The sequence below is a fragment of the Pelodiscus sinensis genome, chromosome 22 (assembly GCF_052426305.1).
Source record: "Pelodiscus sinensis isolate ZL-2025 chromosome 22, ASM5242630v1, whole genome shotgun sequence".
NCBI lineage: Eukaryota > Metazoa > Chordata > Testudines > Trionychidae > Pelodiscus > Pelodiscus sinensis.
Genome location: NC_143073.1, coordinates 21,759,991 through 21,778,066, shown reverse-complemented (window position 1 = coordinate 21,778,066; position 18,076 = coordinate 21,759,991). Strand labels below are relative to the sequence as shown.

The following is an 18,076-nucleotide window of genomic DNA, read 5'->3' as shown; positions in this document are numbered from 1 at the left end:
ACCGGAGACACTGAGCCGCTGTCCACTTTTGCTGCTCCAGGAGTCCTTCTTGCCTCCCTGCTCTGCCTCGAACCGGAAGCGGTAGGTGCCCTGGTCTCTGGGGCGCAGCCCGGCCACCCGCAGGGAGCAGCTCCCCTGCCGGTCCCCCAGGTAGCGGACGCGCCCCACAAAGGCAGGGTCGATGTCAGTCTCGTCCGAGTGATACACAGTTTGTGTCTTGTCCCGTGTCCAGCTCACGGCCCTGACGGTCCAGTCCCGGGGGAGGGAGAAGGAGCAGGGGATGGTCACGCAGGAGCCGACCCAGCCAGCCAGGGGCCCTGGGCCGAGGGTCACATTCCACTTCTGGGCACCGGCACCTGCCGGGGACAGGACCCAGGGATCAGCCTGGCGCAGCGAGTCGGGAACCCGCCCAGGGGCTGGGCTGCAGCACAGATCCCCCCGGGAGGGGCCAGGCGAGCTCCACCCCCCAGCCCAGGGGCATCACAACACGATGGGGGATGTTGTGTCGTGGGCCCGTCCGAGCCCCCCGCCCCCGTGTGGGGTGACAGCCCGGCCCGTGCGCCCCTGCCAGCTGGGAAGGGCGTTTGGAGAGATCCCCTCTGACTCGGCCCATCCCCCTCCCAGCAACGCATCTCCCCAGCCCCAAATCCCTCCTGCCCCCCGGTTCTCCCTTCAGCCCAGCCTGACCCTTCCCGCCTCTGCCCAACCCCGTGTGTCAGTCCCTCCTCTGCAGCCCATTAGTTCCCCCTCAGATCAGCCCCCCTAAACCCCATTTAGTTCAACTGCCCTGCCCCCCTTCAGTCAGGTCCCTCGGCTCCCCTCGCTTTAGGCCCTTGCGGTTCAGGCCCCACATCCCTCCAGTGCCCCCTCCCCTCTCCGCTCAGCTCCCATAGCTGGGTGCCAGGGGCCCTGACTGCGGGGACCCAGGCCGAGGGGCCAGATGGGAGCCGCCAATTCCAGTTGGCTGGTTCCTGCCGGTTCCATCACAGGACGGGAGCTTTAACCCCCGGGGTCCCGCTCAGCCCGGCGGGTCGGTGACTCCTGGTCTGGCACTTCCCCTGCACCAGGAGCCGGGGCTGCCGTGGGTGGGGCCAGTCGGGCTGGAGCTGGCAGACGGGCAGGGCAGGGGGCAGGATCTCCGGGCAGGGCAGGGAGCAGGATCTCCAGGCCGGCCCAGGAGACGCCCCGATGCTCAGGGGCAGCGAGAAGCCCAGGGGCAGGGCGTGGCGCAGGGAACAGGCAGCCCGGGGCAGGGGGTGATGGAGCCATCGCTGCAAAGCCCAGGGCTGGTGTTGGCCCAGGCTGCTCTGTCCTGAGAGCCAGGCCTGTGCTACCCCCATGTCCCCAGCAGCGGGCCCAGCTACTCAAGTTCTGGGCCAGATGCCCCTGGAGTTGGGGCGAGGGGCTGGGACCTGCCTGCGTGGAGCCCAGTCCCTGAGCCCCGTGGCGGGGCAGACGTACTGGAGGGCCAGGGAACGGTCCCATGCGGGTCCCTGGGCGCGGCAGGGCGGGGCCAGGCTGGCTACTCACCGCTCAGCAGGCAGAGGGCAGGGACCAGCACCCAGGCCATCTCCGTCCGCCCCGAGCGCCGCCGGCCTGGCAGGGGAGAGCCCGGAGTGACTCCCCGCCGCGTTCCTGGGGGCGACTCGTCTGTGCCGGGCCCTGGCTCCCGGCTGCGGGATCAGCTGTGCTGCGGGTGTTTCCCAGCCAGGGCCCGTCCGGGAGTTTGCTGCCCAGAAACAGGCGCGGGGCTCAGAGACTGGCCGCTTCGTAGGCTGCGCGCCTGGCCAGGGGCAGGTTCCCATGTGGGGTGACACGTGCGGGAAGATGGGGGGGGACTAACCACTTTGGGGTGCAGTAGGGACACTGGGGGATGCTCTGACCCCTTGGAAAGATCCTAGTTGGGGAGGGCATGGCAGGCCCAAGGGGCAGGGTCTGGGCTCAGTGTCACTGCTGGGACCAGCGAGGCAGGAGAAGCAGAGATCAGGCCGGACTCCCCAGGGAGCTCCCCTCCCTGCATCACATCCGCCTCTCGCGCAGGGTGGGGGCCGTGACTCTTGATGGGGCCGGTCCAAGCGTCTGGTAAGTGCCTGAAAGGGGGGGGGGGTGCATGTGGGACGGATCTGGATGCAGAAGGGAGCTCGGGTAGGAGACTGGGGGCAGGAGAGAGGTGGGGTCTGGGAGGGAGGTTGGGTGAAGGAGGGGCTGTGATCTGGGCAGGGGAATGGGGTGCAGGTCCGGGAAGGGGCAGGTCTATAGGAGAGGATGCAGGGTTCAGGAGGAAGTTGTGACCTGGGGGAGGTGCAGAGGGTTTGGGTGAGGACCCGGGGCAGGAGGCGGTGTTGGTCTGGCACAGGGCATTGCTGGGGGAGAAGCTGGGCTGCCAGAGGGAGGCTTTGGCCGGGAGGTGTTTACCGGGGCGGCTCCCAGCCAGCGGCCCTGCAGGACCCCCTGGCAGGCTCCCTTCCTGCAGCAGCACCGGCTGCACCCAACGGTTGGTTGTTCCATTTGGTTCTCTGCTCCAGTCTACGCCCCCCCAGCAAAATTATCTCAAATCCGGTCAATGGAAGTTGTGAGATTTTAGTGGGGGGGGGGGGGGGGGGCAGAGACAGCACATGAATTGCCCCTCCCCCGCCCAGCAGAGAGCCACAGGGAGCAGCCAGCCCCTTAAAGCCTGAGGCTCCCAGTGGGGTGACCCGCAGGCTGGACCCCACAGCTCAGGGGTCGAATCCTGCTCAGCCCTGCTCCGGCTGCGCAATGGGGCATTGGGGCCAGCGCTGCCTGCGCGGGAACTGCCCCTCCCCCACCCACATGCCCTGACGCTACCTCTGCTGCTTCCTCCCTGAGAACCAGCCTGTTTCTCAGGGTCCTGGCTCCGTGGGCCCAGCCTGGGGGGGGCAGCGTCTGGCGTTGTCCAGTCCTCTCAGAAGGTTCCCGCTGGGAGATGGTGCAACTGGCCGGCTGGGGGCTGAGAGCCCAGGTGGGTCTGGAAAGAAACGTCCCTTTGCAGAACTGGGACGAGAACCCAGGGGTCCTGGCTCCCCCATTAAGCTACTGACCCCTGAGCTGCCCCCAAAGCCGGCATGGAACCCACAATCCTTAGGCCCAGCCCCCAACTCTCCCCCAAACTCCATCTCCCATTCTGAGCAGCTGCCAGCCCAGCATGGTCTCCCAGGGGGTCTCGGACCCTTTCCCAGCCTGTCCCGTGAATCCTCTCAGGCTGCAGGGAGATGCAGCCTGCTCTGGGGTGGGGTAGGGCAGCTGTTTAGCCGCGCAGGGTGATGCTGCCTTGCCAAGGTGAGTCCTCGCCCGGCACAGCGTGAGCTCGTTGGGCAGACACCGGCTCTCACCCCGGGTTTGGGAAGCCCTCAGGGTATCTGCATTGCTACCCCCAGGCTTGGTGCGACAATGCGGCCCAGTGGTTAGAGTACAGTAGTGGAGGGCTTGGAGTTCTACCCTTGATTTCTCATGGCCTTACTCTGCCTCGCTTTCCTTTCCCATTGATTGCAACTTCTTTGAGGCAGGGGCTGTCTCTGGTTGTGTGTGGGCAGCACCTGGCTGCCCAGACCCCGACCTCTGCTGGGCTCCTCCCATAAGTATCTTCGCTGTTTGCTCTCCTATCAGTGATGTAGAGATGGGCAGCGTCATTCCCCCCAAATCTGGCTTTTTACCCCAAAACAAGGAAAAGTGGCTCTTACCTGGGCCTGGGCTAGTGGCTGGGACTCGGGTGTGATCCCACCGCTGGCACTAACAGGAGAGCAGGGAGGTCTGGCAGATAACTACTGGTCACGTTCATCTCTGTCTGTGGCAATAGCCCGAGGTGCTGTGAATGGCTGGTAGGTCAGAGGAGGAAAGGAAACCGTGACAGTAACTTCCTGGCCTTTGTAGCGACAGTGACAGAGGCTTGTGGTCTAGTGGTTAGAGCCGGGGCTGAAAGTGGGGACTGAGGGGTTCCAGCTCCACCCTCTCCCCTTTTCTTCCCCTGGAAGCCTTTTGTTTTGTTGTCCGGCTGCGGCAGAGCAACTTCCACTTTCTCTGGGAAAGGAGAAACCTCAGCCCAGTGCAGGTTGCAATGGGGGATGGGGGGAAGTGTGTGAAGCTGCCTGTTCCTTTTAACCCTTCCGGCCCCAGCGACTCCCCAGCCACAGGCCCAAGGGGGCCGAGAAGGCACCAGCAGTCACGGCTCAGCGGCCCTGACAAAGGGGTGAGGGTCGGTCCTGTTCTAACTCTGGCCAGCTGGGATCTCAGAGCGTCATGAGCCGTTCTGCCCTTGAAGCAAGAGGAAGGTGTGGGGAAGTGGGGAGTTTTGGAGGTTTAATGGGGAGGATTGCATACAGGGGGGCACTCGGTGCCTGGATGTTACTGGTTTAATGTGACAAAGGTGGGGAGTTTGTTGTTGCAGAGAACAGCCCAGAACTGGAGCTGTGGTGTCTGGTACCCTGGTGATGCTGGCCCTGCGCAGAGGACAGAGCCAGTTCTGGCCCCAGGACCAGAGGTGGCAGGTTTGTATAATTTTTGGTGGTGCCCAGAATGGGTATAGTCCCCACCCTCCACTGCCCACCTACCCGCCCTGTAAGCTGCCCTTCTCACCGCCCTCAGACCTCCTGAGACCTGCCCCCCTCCACCAGCCCTTCTCCCACCCCTGGGCCCACTCCTCCAGTAGCCCCACTCTGATCGTGTGAGCTACCCCTCCTCATCCCCTCTTCCAACACCTCCCTCTACACACCCGCCCTGCCTCTCTCCTCTGGTGCTGGTCCTTCCCCTGCAGGTGTCTGCTCTTCTGCTTCACCCCAGAATCCCCTGGCACCTGCACCTTCCCTTAGCCCTGCACCCTCCTGGTGCCCCCCCTCCCTCACTGCCCCTGCCCCCTTTGCTGTCTTTTTCCCTGATGCCCTCCCCCTCACCACCCTCTGCCCCCCATACCCTCCTGCCCCTCTGTGCCCTCACACGTGCCTCGCTCCATCCCCACCTTCCTAATGCCCCCCTTCTTTCAAGCCTTCTCCCAGCACCTTCCCCTTCCCCCTCTAGCCCCCAGTGCCCTTACCCTCTCCTCTCCCAGCATCACCCTGTCCCCCTCCCACTGACACCTCCCCTCCTGCCCTTTTCCTCACTGTCTCCACTTGGCCCCCTGGCATTTGTCTCTCCTCCACCCTGCCTCTTGGTGCCTTCCGCTTTCTTCTCCTGACGTGCCCGCTCCTCTCCGCACAAGCCCCTTCCTCTCCCACTCCTTCCCCCTTTCCCCCCCCCTCCACCTTCTTCCTTCCAATGTGCAGCACTTGAGCCTGTGATCGGGTCCCAGCTGCTTCCGGGGCTCCAGACCACTTGCAGGGCCTGGAGCTGTGTCCCGCGGTGCAACTCTGGGCTACACGGTTTTAAAGTCCCGGGCTGTGACATCACGCCACGCCCGGGCGTCTCCCCTCTCAGCTGTTGTGTGGCATTTCAGCACGCCGCGCACACGCAGCCTTCCTCCCGGCAGGGACGCTCCGGGGCTGGAGGGGAGGACTCGCGGGGGGGCAGGTGGGGGCCAGGGCCCGCCCCAGGCAGAGCCAGGGGAGAGACCCAGCTCCAAATATTGCTGGAGCTTGGGCACCACGAGCCCATGTCCCTCGCCGCCAATGCCCAGGACCGACAAAAGGCAGCAGAGACGGACCACGGCAACTGGCCCAGCTTGGGGGGAGAACTTTGGATGGGGAGGGAGGCGGAGAAGAGGGGCCGGGCGACCCCCTTACCTTGGGAGAAGACAATGGATGGGGGAGGGGCTGTTGCTGGGGATGTTGGAGGCTCTGCTGGGAGCTGGGGGGCTGTTTTGGGGGGAACTGAGGGCAGAGCAGGCAGGACTCACTGGCTGCAGGGGGACTGACGTGAGGCTGAGGGCCCAGGCCGACTGGCCTGAGAGATCCTTTGCTGCCTGTGTTCAAAGCTCAATAAACCCTCCTGTTTGGTGCTGGCTGAGTGTTGCTCTGGTCTGGAGAACAGGGGGGCACCGTTCCTTCTGGGAGTGGAGGCCCCGGGGTCCAGAGGGAGGGGACCCCCCGAGGGGGCTCACGGCGGAGGCAGGTGGCTGGAGAGGCACCGTCCCAGAGGCAGAGGGGCAGACCCCCCAGGTGAGAGTGGGCCCCCCAGGAGGGGGTCGCTGCCCTGGAATGGACCCCTGAGAAAAGGCTGTCTCACTGCCGCTGGACTGGAGTGGGCTCCCCGAGAAGGGGCTGCTGCACTGGAGAGGGGGGTCCTGCCTGGGGATGGATGGGCCGAGCGTGGCCACGACCGGTGATCCGTGACAGAGAGTCCCTGCCCCCCTCGCACTGCTGGGCAAAACCAAGAAGAGCACCCAGGGGTCCTGGCTCCCAGCACGCGACAGGTTCCCTGGGGCACCCCTGGGCCCATGGCTTCCCCACTGGGCTCCCTCTGGCGCTGGGATGCTGTGACAGCTGCAACCCCTCCAGGCCCTGCCTGCACCCAGCCACCCCTGGGCTGGGACCCACCCTGGGGAGTGACACGAATGCTTCTCCCTGCCACTCCTGAACCAGCGAGAGAGTGGCCCAGCCATCCCCCAGCTCCCCCCTGCGACCCGAGGGGCTGCGGTGCCGGCGAGGCAGCTTCCAAGCCATCACAACAGGGAGAGGGACGAGCAGAGCTGCTCCCCCGAGACACACAAGGAAAATCGCAGCCTGAGCTCTCACCACTAGGCAGGCTTTGAATCAAGCCGCGTCTGGCTCTGGCAGCCACGACAAGCAGGCCACAGCGGCTTCCTACACCGGCTGGAGCTGCCGTCACGCCCTGGGCCCATCCCCGGGCATTGCTCCAGGGTTTGGATTGAGGGGAAGTGAGGCCCACTCGTCCGGTTACGTCCCCTCTTGTCCAGCGTCCCAGGGCTGGGGGAAAGGCTCCCTGGCTGCGACGGGACGAAGTGGGGATTGGGGTTCGCTCTGTTGTGTGGCATTGAGTCCGACTGTCCTGCCCGCTCTAACACTGAGCGTGCCTCAGTTTCCCTGGGCACTGCACCGGCGCCCGGCTGGGGTGGGAGTTTTGGGGGTGGCTCTCACTGAGGGGAGGCTGCCCCAGGCTGCCCAGCCCAGCCCGTACACAATGGGCCAGGCTCTCCGTGACTGAGCCTAGGAGGGGGATGCAACCACGTAATCCCCGGAAGCCAGACAAGGGAGGGGGTGGGGCTGCCTGCAGGCTGGGACCGGGGGCTGTGTGTGAGGGAGTCTCAGCTGGCTCAGGATACAGGGAGGGGCCCCAGGGCCCTGGCTTTAGGCTCCCGTCTCCCAGAAAGGATGTTCTGGCTGCTCCTGGTTCCTGTACCAAGTCTGAGCTACGCTGTGTCCCCGGCAACCCATGAACCTTCAGTTCTACCTGCCGGCTGAGAATCCCCTCAGGCCCCAGGTGGGGGTGCAGGGCCCGGTGGCTCCCCACCCCTCAGTGACAGGTGTGAGTCAAGCAGGCTCCGTTGTCCACAGGCTGCCATGAGACGTCCCCTTGCAGCTGGGACAGGCCTGGGCCTTGTCTACACGGGAACGTGGTGCCAGCAGGGAGGCCAGGGCGAGCACCAGAAGAGAGTTCCCCAGCCCTAGGGAAACCTGGTTCACCCCAGTGGTTTGCGGAGGGAGGGAGGGTATGTGTGTGCATGCGTGTGAGTGTGTGTGCGCACGCGTTTGTGAGAGTGTGTGTGTGGGGGTGCGCGCGCGCGTGTGTGTGGATGTGCGTGTGTGGGTGTGCGTGGGTGCGCGCGCGTGTGTGTGGATGTGCGTGGGTGCGCGCGTGTGTGGGTGTGTGGATGTGCGTGTGCGTGTGTGGGTGTGCGTGGGTGCACGCGTGTGTGGGTGTGGTGTGCGTGTGTGGGTGTGCGTGGGTGCATGCGTGTGTGGATGTGCGTGTGCGTGGGTGGGTGTGCGTGGGTGCACGCGTGTGTGGGTGTGTTCACACCCCTGAGCCAGACAGCTGCTACACAGTGAAGTGTTTGTGCAGACTTGACTAACCCTTGGTGACTGGCTTCCCTCTAAGGCAGGGGTCTCCAACCTTTTTACACCCAAGATCACTTTTTAAATGACAGACCAAGCCAAGATCTACCGCCCCGCCCCTTCCTTGAAGCCCCGCCCTCTCTATTCTCCTCCTCTCCATCACTTGCTATCCCCTAGCCTTATACTGCTACTTTAAAAAAAAATTCCCACCATTCCTCGCAGCTACTCACCTGTGCTGTTGCTCGGTGAGTAGCTGCTCCTCAAATGAGGAAATCTAATGTAAATGTCCTGCGCAGGCGCGCAGTTCAGAGAGGGCTCAAGAGCTGCTCTTAGAGACTCCGAGATCTACTGGTAGATCGCGATCTACTGGTTGGTGACCACGGCTCTAATGGGCCATCAGCGGGTCTGCCTGCTCCGTTGCTGCATCGGGGCCCTCTCACACCATATCTCCCTAGAGCAGGGGTCTCCAACCTTTTTGAGCACGAGATCACTTTTTGAATTTAAGGGCAACCCAAGATCTACCTCAAATATAAATGCCCTGGCCCCACCTCCTTCCCGCCCCCTTCTACAATGCCCCGCCCCCTTGCTCACTCCATCCTCCCTCACGTTCATCAGGCTGGGGCAGCAGGTTGGGCTGCAGGCTCTGGTCTTGGATTAAGGGACCTGGAGTGTGAGGGGCTCTGAGCTGCTCTTGGGGCAGGCGGTTGGGGTGCCGGAGAGCTCGGGGCTAGGGCAGGGGCTTGGGGTTCATGACTGGGGTAGGATGTGGGCTCCAGATGGACACTGCTTACTTCAGGTGGCTCCAGGGTGGTGGTGCAGGGGGGCTAAGGCAGTCTCCCCCCCTGCCCTGGCCCACTCTCTAAAGCAGCCAGCAAACTCCCTCCCAAGTTCTGTTGTGCCCCCTCTCTGCTCCGTGGAGATAGGATACAGGGTGGGGGGGGCACCCTGACATCAGCACCCTTCTCACCCTCATCTGCCCTGCACAGAAAGCAGGAGGCTTCCCAGGGGGAGGGGCAGCTCCAAGGCAAAGGGCAGGAGATGCACAGCAGTGCGGGGGAACAGGGGGGCAGGGGGAGGTAGCTGAAGTGCTGGCACTTGATAATAGCATCTTGGCCAAACTAGTCAGGATCCCCTGTCGGATGCTCCAAGATCTACCGGGAGATCCCGATCGACTGGTTGGTGATCGCTGCCCTACAGCAATCGTTCCCAGCTCCCCCTACAGCACGAGCACATGCGGTCCACAGGGTGTTAATGTTCAACACATCCAGGCTTTTAAAGTGACACATCCCAAGGCAGACACTGTACACCGCACATCATAATTATATGGGGGCTTCGGGGGCCACAATCTAACCACTAGCCTTCACTGCCACCTAAAAAGCAAATGCATTGCCTAGGCCAGGAAGCCATTATCACAGTTTCCTTTCCTCCCCTGAGCTAGCAGCCATTCACAGCGCCTGGGGCTATTGCCACAGACAGAGATGATATGATTAGTAATCACCTGCCTCAACCACCCTGCTCTCCTGTTAGTGCCAGCGGTGGGATCACGCTAAGCCAGGCCCAGGACCCAGGTAAGAGTTACGCTTCCTTCTTTTGGGGCAAAATGCCAGAGATGGGGAGATTGATTCTTCAGATTTCTAAAATCAATTAAAAGGCAATTAAACAGTGAAACAATTGGGGGCTGAGACTGGAGGCCCGTTGGGCCTGCGGGGACACAGCACGAGACAGTCTCTCATAGACTCATAGACTTTAAGGTCAGAAGGGACCATTATGATCCTCTAGTCTGACCCCCTGCACAGTGCACAGTCCCTGCCCTAAAGAAAAGCAATTAAAATAGACTGGGGGAAAATGGAAGCACAAGGCAGGTGGATGACACAGCAAGGAGAGGACGCTTGCTCCGGTGTCCTGCTACTGTGTTCTCGTCACTAGACCAATCAGCACTGTGAATACAGAGAATACTTCCCAGGCACAGCGTGAGAGCCAGCCCTGGCCTGGCAAGTTCAAGGCAGAAGGAGGGGATTGAACACAGCAGGGCAGCCTCACTCTGCGGCGTGACACAGCTACCTGCCCCACCCCAGAGCAGGCTGCATTTCCCTGCCAGTCGAAAAGCGCAACAGCCAGGAGATTGAGCTGGGAGCTGAGAATTCAGGATGGAGCCCACCCTATGCTGGGCTGTTGTTCAGAGAGGGGGCCTTGGCTTTGGGTGGGGCTGGGCGCCAGGACTCCTGGGTTCTAGTCCCAGCTCTGCAAAGCGACTTATTGTCAGACACATCCGGGCCCTCAGCCCCCCACTGGCCAGTTGCACCATCACCCGGCGCGAGCCTTCTGAGAACATTGGGCAACATCAGACACCGGCCCTGCCCAGGCTGTGGTCAGAGAGAGGTGACTCTGATGGACAGTCTAGCTATCAGGGAGGAAGCAGGGCAGGAAGCGGAGCTGGGGGAGGGGCGGGGGGAATCAGGAGGGGGCGCTCTCCCCTCACAGTCAGGGCTGATCTCTGCTTCTGGTCCCAGCTGAACCCACCCCTGCACCCCATGCCTGTGATGTCCTTTCCTCATGTAGATCTTTCCCAAGGGGTCAGAATTTCCCGCTGGGCTCCCTGCTGCTCCCAGCATGGTTAATTCCTTTCCGCCTCCTGTAAGCGCCCCCCAAGTGTCAGCTGCATCTAGGAACCTTCCTCTGGACCGGCCCTGAAATCATCTTCTGTGTTGCTGTGAGCTGCCGAACAGCTGTGCGCCCCTCCCCAGAGGTGGCTGCATTTCACCCTGCAGCCTTCCGCGGGGCACGTGCAGCCAGCAAAGCATAGGGGGGTGGAAGTGCGACCAAGCCCTGCCCCCTGAGGCCGATCTCCGAGCTTCACTCCTCACAGGGTAGGAAACTCTCTCATGAGGAGCCCTGGATGCAAAATGGCAAGTTGCACCTCAGATCCTGCAACCTGGAGCCATGGCCCGGTGCAGACGAGCCGCCCCCAGAAGCGCGGCAGCGAGTCACTCCGGCGGCGCTCGGGGTGGATGGACATGGCCTGGGTGTTGGTCTCTGCCCTCTGCCTGCTCAGTGGTGAGTAGCTCACGCACCGTGCCGCACTGCAGCCCAGGACCCACAAGGCACCAGCCCTCGAGCACGTCTGCGCCGCTAGGGGGCGCTGGGGCCAGGCTCCACGGCAGCCCCTCGTCCCAGCGGCTCCAGGCCTAGCCCAGCGGTGTCTGGCCTCAAACCCAAGCAGCTGGGCCCCTGGGGTAGCACAAGCCTGGCTCTCAGAGCACAGCAGCCTGGCCCAGAGGTGCCATTTCAGATTTTGGTAGGGGGCGACCTGTGCATGCCCTGATTGGGGGGGGGGAGTGAAAGGAAGGAGGGGTAGGGGAAGACTGAGGACAAGCCAAGCAGCAAAAGGGGGGGGTTCCATTCTCCCTGCCCTCCACATCTATCATTTATTTCTAGGTCTACTAAGCCACTGGAAAACGCCAGGTTTGGGCAGACAACTTAGCAGTCAGCTGGCAGGAGCACTGTATCTAATTCCTATATAAAAATAAAATATAAATACATTTTAGACCCACTCAGCTCTAACACCAACATGTGCTGACATCTTGTGGCCAGTGACGGAAGGGACACTGCTTAGCCTTCAGTTTTTAATACAGAGTCCTACTTAACTGGAAAGAGAGAGAGATACTGTGAGGACTCAGGGGTTCTAACTCAGCTCTGGAAATGGAGTGTCTAGAGCAGGGGTAGGCAGTTATTTTTGTTCGGGGGGGGGTCATGCCAAGATTTTGGAAAGTAGTCAAGGGCCGCACTTTTCTGTGGGGAGGGTGCAGGGTCTAGGAAGGACGTTGGGTGCAGAAGGGCACACCGGATAAGGGCCTGGGGTGCAGGAGATGGTGTGAGGTCTGAGAGGGAGTTTGGGGGAGGAAGGGGATTGTGATCTGGGTTGGGGATTGGGGTGTAGGGTCAGGCGGGAGTGTGGATGCAGAAGAGGATCTGGACTGGGGGAGGGGCTCTAGGGGTGTGTCTAGACTACATGCCTCCTTCGACGGAGGCATGTAGATTAGCCAGATCGGAAGAGGGAAATGAAGCCGCGATTAAAATAATCGCGGCTTCATTTAAATTTAAATGGCTGCCCCGATCTGCCGATCAGCTGTTTGTTGGCAGATCGGGGCAGTCTGGACGCGACGCGCCGACAAAGAAGCCTTTCTTCATCGGCACAGGTAAGCCTCGTGAAACCAGGTTTACCTGTGCCGATGAAGAAAGGCTTCTTTGTCGGCGCGTCGCGTCCAGACTGCCCCGATCTGCCGACAAACAGCTGATCGGCAGATCGGGGCAGCCATTTAAATTTAAATGAAGCCGCGATTATTTTAATCGCGGCTTCATTTCCCTCTTCCGATCTGGCTAATCTACATGCCTCCGTCGAAGGAGGCATGTAGTCTAGACACACCCTAGGAGAGAGTGCAAAGTCTGGGAGGGAATTGTGACCTGGGAGAAGAGGAAAGGGGGGTGCAGAGGGTTTGAGTGGTGATCTGGGGCAGAGGATTGGGGTGCAGGGTCTGGGAGGGGGGATGGGTGCAGGAAAGGATTCTGGCCTGGGGGAGAGGTGTAGGAGGGGGTACAGGGCCTGGGACAGGACTGGGCAAAATACCAGGGCCGGATCCGGCCCAGGGACACCCTGCCTGGACCCCCAGGCACACACACAGCTGTCGCTGTTTAAAGCGCAGTGCCTGTATCTCTGCTCAGAAGGGAGGGGGAGGCTTCATGCAACCTTCCCGCCCCCAACCCAATCCTCAGCTCCTATTGGCCAGAAACCACTAGCCAATAGGAACTGACCCCAGTCAATATCTAAGCTCCTATTGGCCGGAAACAACCAGCCAATAGGAGCTGAGAGTCATATGGCGGGAGCAGCTGTAGTTTAAAGCGCTCTGGGGCTGCAGCGGGCAGGTCCCTGCCCTCTCACACTCAGACACTACACATGTGCGCACACTCAGACATTACTTGTGCATGCACGCACACACTCACCCCACATTCTCACACACATTCACATATGCACTCCACATTCTCACACTGACACACATGCACACTCCACATTTTCACACTCAGACACTACACATGCACACACACACTCATCCCCACTCATCCCCCCGTTTCCACACCCAGACACTACACACTCACACATGCACTCCACATTCTCACACTCAGACACTACTCATGCATGCACACACACTCACGTATGCACCCGCATTCTCACACTGACACACATGTGCACTCCACATTCTCACACTCTGACACTACACATTCACTCACCCCCCCCCCCCCCGCATTTCCACACTGAGGGTATGTCTACACTACCCTCCTAATTCGAACTAGGCATACCGCACTTGCAAATGAAGCCCGGGATTTGATTTTCCCGGGCTTCATTTGCATAAGCTGGGCGCCGCCATTTTTAAATCCCGGCTAGTTTGAACCCCGTGCCGCGCGGCTACACGTGGCACGGAGTAGCTAGTTCGGATTAGGCTTCCTAATCCGAACTAGCTGTACTCCTCATTCCACGAGCACGAGTACTCCTGTGAGCCACCAGCATGGTTCCGGGAAGAGGCGGAGGGCTGGGTGGCAGCGGGTGGCCGGCTCATGCTGTGCCGGGGCAGGGTCTGCTGGCTGGGTGCTGGCAGGCTTGCACCTGGCACGGGCACCGTATACAGACCTTTAAGGGCTCCGGGGCCAGGAGGGGGGCAGAAGAGTTTCCCTGGTAGTGCCCAGAGTGGCCACCAGGGAAAGCTGGGGAGGGCTAGCCTCCCACTAGTTCGAATTAAGTGGCTACACAGCCCTTAATTCAAACTGCTTAATTCGAACTAGGCGTTGGTCCTTGTAGAATGAGGTTTACCTAGTTCGAATTAAGCGCTCTGCTAGTTCGAATTAAGTTCGAATTAGCGGTTTGTATGTGTAGCGCCTATCAAAGTTAATTCGAACTAATGGCTGTTGGTTCAAATTAACTTTATAGTGTAGACATACCCAGACACTACAGACATGCATACACACACTCACATATGCACCCTCGTATTCTCTCACTCAGAAACGCACCCACATTCTCACACTCAGACACACACACTGCACGGGCTGTGTAGAGGGGGCAGAAGGAGCGTGTGTCTGCTGGGGTCGGTGTGTCTGCTGCACTCACCAGTGTGAGCCGGCAAGCTGATCGTAAGGCCCATGGTCTGTGTGCTGGATGGCCCCTGTCGTGCACACGGAGTTCTTCCTGTGTCCGGCCCCGAGCGCCCCGCCCAGACCTACCTTTCCTCCCGCATGTTCCTGCCTCCCTCTCGCCTGCCCTGCACCCCTACCTGCCTTTAGGGTTGCCAGATGTCTGATTTTGAACCAGATAGTCCAGTATTTGAGAAACTATAAATGAGAAAATAGAAATGTCCGGTATTTTCTAACTAGGATGGAATGTAGATGGTGATGGAATGTCAAGTGTGTCCGGTATTTTTGTTGAAACCATCTGGCAACCGTACCTGCCTTCCTCTGGGCAAGGGGAGATCACATCCGACCCCGCCTGGCCCCTGGTGCCAATCTGGCCGCCTTAGCACTCCACTCCGCAAAGACGCGGGCAGTGCCCTATTCACCCTCTGTCCACACCACTCCCTGCCCCCTGCATTCCCCTGCCAGGACACAGAGCTGGAACGGACAAAGCTCGCAAGGAGCTGCAGAACTTGTGCGTTCCCAGGCTCACGGGGGCAGGGCCCCGCCCCCGGCGGTGGCTGAAACTGACCGGACTTACCACACCCAAGTTACATTCGTTATACTGGGCTGGGGGGGTGTTCGCATCACACCAGCCGTGGGGGCTGAGCTGAGCAGGGCAGGGGATGCACTGAAGGGGATATGGGTGGGGCCTTAACTGATGCTCACTGGTGCCTTCATCCTGCAATCAGGCCTGAGGGTCTGACACTCAGTTATGGGACCCATAGGGGTGCAACTTGGGGGGATGGGCTAACCAGGCTGGAAAAGCATAGCAGAGGCGTGATGGGGGGTAAAGTGAGGGGATGGGACTGGGAATGGAGAGGGCTGACTGGAGGGGTGGCCAGGGAGCGGAGTGGATTTTCAGGGCTGAAGAGGGGGGCACTGACAAGGAGGAAGTGTGGGGGGAGAGCTGGGCAGCACAGGAGAGGGATAGATCAGGAGTGACGGGTGCTGGATAAATAATTTCTGAGTAGGGGGTGGGCTGATGTTGGGGCTCCCTACTCCAGTTGGCAGGGGGTGCAGCTGGACTGGCTCTCCCCTACCAGCCGGGGGGCTCAGCCTCAGGCAGGCTCATCGCACAACATGCCTGGCTGCGGCTGGGGGCTGAGCCAGCGGGTTCCCAACTTGCTGCGCCAGGCTGATCCCCGGGTCCTGTCCCTGGCAGATGCCGGTGCCCAGAACTGGAGCATGACCCTCGGCCCAGGGCCCCTGGCTGGCTGGGTCGGCTCCTGCGTGACCATCCCCTGCTCCTTCTCCCATCCCCCGGGCTGGACCGTCAGGACCATGAGCTGGACACGGGACAGGAATCAAACCGTGTATCACTCGGACGGGACTCGCATCCACCCTGACTTCATGGGGCGCGTCCACTACCTGGGGGACCGGCTGAGGAACTGCTCCCTGCGGGTGGCCGGGCTGCGCCCCAGCGACCAGGGCACCTACCGCTTCGGGGCCCAAGCAGAGGGCCCAGGCAAGGAGAACAAGACCCGGAGCAGTGACCCCGGACAGCGGCTCAGTGTCTCCGGTAACCAGCTTCCGTCCAGCACCCAGAGCAGGGACCTTGGAGACCTCAGAGAGCAGAGCTTGTCCCCTCCAGTAGGGGCAGCACTGCCCCCTCACCTCACCCCCCTCCCCGCCCACACACACACGCTCTCTCTCCCATTCCCTCCCTCCCTCCATCCTAGTGTTTGGAGCTGGGAGTCAGGACTCTGGGATTCTCTCCCTAGCAAAGGGACAGTGGGGGGTACTGGTTAGAACAGGGGGGGCAGTGGGGCTAGTGGTTAGAGCGGGGGTAGTGCAGGGTACTGTGGGGTAGTGGTTGGAGTGGGAGCTAGTGGTTAGAGTGGGGGGCTAGTGGGGGCAGTGGTTAGAGCATGGAGCTATGTGGGGGAGTGAGAGTGGGAGCCGGGGCTAGTGGGTCAGGACTCCCAGGCTGTGCTGGCTGGCCGAGTATGGGACCTGTGCTGCAGACCTGCCGACACCAGCCCTCAGGCAGTGTAATGCGCAGACCTGGAGGGGGACAGGCTGAGGGGCGCTGAGACCCGACATGCAGTGCCCCCAGGTGGCTGCTCCCTGCCAGGCAGGCCCCACACTCCCCATCTCCCTGGCTCATTTTGCTGCTCCTCCATTCCCCATTCCCCACGGTCCCTCCATGCCCCGCTAGCCGAGCGCCCACCTGCCCCAGGATCCTCCTTCTCTCCTGGCAGCCAGGCCGCTGCCCCCTGACCCCTCTCTCCCCACAGCCCATCCGTGCCAGCCCTCATTGGGGAACCAAACGGAACCGGGACCCGCCCTCGCCTGCTCCGTGGGGGTCGCCTGCCACCAGCGCCCCTCCTGGTATGGCCCAGAGAGCGCGGGGCCAAGCCCAGACCAGACCCAGGGCGACGACTGGGCAACCGAGCTGAGAATAAGCCCGTCCCGGCTGGGCCCTGGTGCGGTGCTGCGCTGCCGGGTGGATGGGACCCAGGATGCGTGTGACTCAGAGCCACCTCCGGGGACAGGTGAGCGCCGCTTCCAGACAGGCCTCTCCGAGTGGGGTGGGGAGCCAGGACACCTGGGCTCTGTGCCAGGCATGGGCAGAGCAGAGTGGACTAGTGGTTAGAGCAGAGGGTTGGGGGCTGGCTCTGGGTTCTACCCTCAGCTCAGGCAGGGGAAGGCGAGGTTAGAAGAGGGAGGCAAGATACTGGGTTCTTCCCTGGACACTGGGGTGGGGGGTAGTGGGGTCTAGTGCGTAGAGGGGTGGGGCTGGGAGCCAGGGCTCCTGAGTTCTGATCTCCCAAGAAGCTGCAACCGACTCCAGCAAATGCTCCTTCCCCTTGGGACAGGATTGGAGGGACCTGCCCCCTTGGCCTGGCCCGGCCCCACTGATGCTCTGTCCCCCCCAGGTGTCCCCAGCGTGGAGGTGTCGCAGCCAGCAGGGCGAGCGGTGCTGCGGGAAGGCGATGGGTTCACCCTGCACTGCCAGGCCCCTGCCCTGCAGCCCGGGACCCGGCACGTCTGGTCCCGCGGGGCCGTGTGGCTGCTGGGAGCTAGGCAAGAACTGCACGTGGATAATGCAACCGTGTCCGACGGAGGGAGCTACGCGTGCGGGGTCTGGGTCTCCGGCCCCGGCTGGGGGCAGCTGAGCCTCTCGGCGAGGGAGTCGGTCGAAGTTCAGCGTAAGCAGCCGGGGTTGGTGAGAGCCCCTGCAACAGCCCCGATGTTCCCACATGGCCCTGGGTCCCCCCTGCTTTGCCCCACGCCCCTCGTCAGCCCCAGGCCTATATCCCCCTCCCCCCTGATTCGGACACCTGCAGCGCAGCCAGCCTTTCTGGCCAGTCCTCGCCCCCATCTCCCTGCAGGCTGGGCCCACAGTGACACCTTCCATTGGTGAGCTGCCTGCCCTGGTGCCCCTGTCTTGCCCAAGCCACTGCTCCCCCCACCTGACACTGTGGCCCTATGACCCTCATGGCCGGGCTCTGCCCCTCCATCTGCCTTGTATCCTCAGGCACGTCTAGGGCAGCCTCTGCCTCCCGTCCTCTTTTGCAGTCCCAACCTCCTACTCACCTCTCCCAGACCTGCAGACCCACATGGGCAGATTGACGCTCCCAGACCTTTCTGGAGACCCCCTGTCTCTTAGCCCCATGCCCCCTGCATGCTCTGGCATCCTGGAGTGAACAGGGCCAGACCCTGCCTCTTATCCCCTGCCTGGATCCCTCCCACTCTGCGCTGGGCGCCCCCACTCCGTCTCTCTCCATTCACACCCGTGTCTCTGTCTCCCCCAGACGCCCCCCCAAGGGGTCCATGTTACGGCCGCGCCGGGCACCAGCCTGCGGGAAGGGGAGTCGGTGACACTAAGGTGCAATTACAGCAGCAGCCTCCCCACCCCCACCTCCTACGCCTGGTACCGGAATGGCAAGAAGCTG

General features: G+C 61.8%; 1 protein-coding gene across 1 annotated transcript in view; it reads right to left on the bottom strand.

Moving 5' to 3' along the window:
- Positions 1–4,061, bottom strand: part of LOC102450280 (B-cell receptor CD22-like) — a 54,378-nt gene extending 50,317 nt beyond the window's left edge. Inside the window, exons 1-4 of the mRNA XM_089772390.1 lie at positions 3,699–4,061; positions 2,827–2,986; positions 1,531–1,729; positions 3–356 (exon numbers count right to left, since the gene is read on the bottom strand). Of these exons, the coding sequence (XP_089628516.1) occupies positions 3–356; positions 1,531–1,570 (394 nt within the window). The 5' untranslated portion in view covers positions 1,571–1,729; positions 2,827–2,986; positions 3,699–4,061. The remainder of the gene's footprint in view (positions 1–2; positions 357–1,530; positions 1,730–2,826; positions 2,987–3,698) is intronic.
- Positions 4,062–18,076: the final 14,015 nt, after the last annotated feature.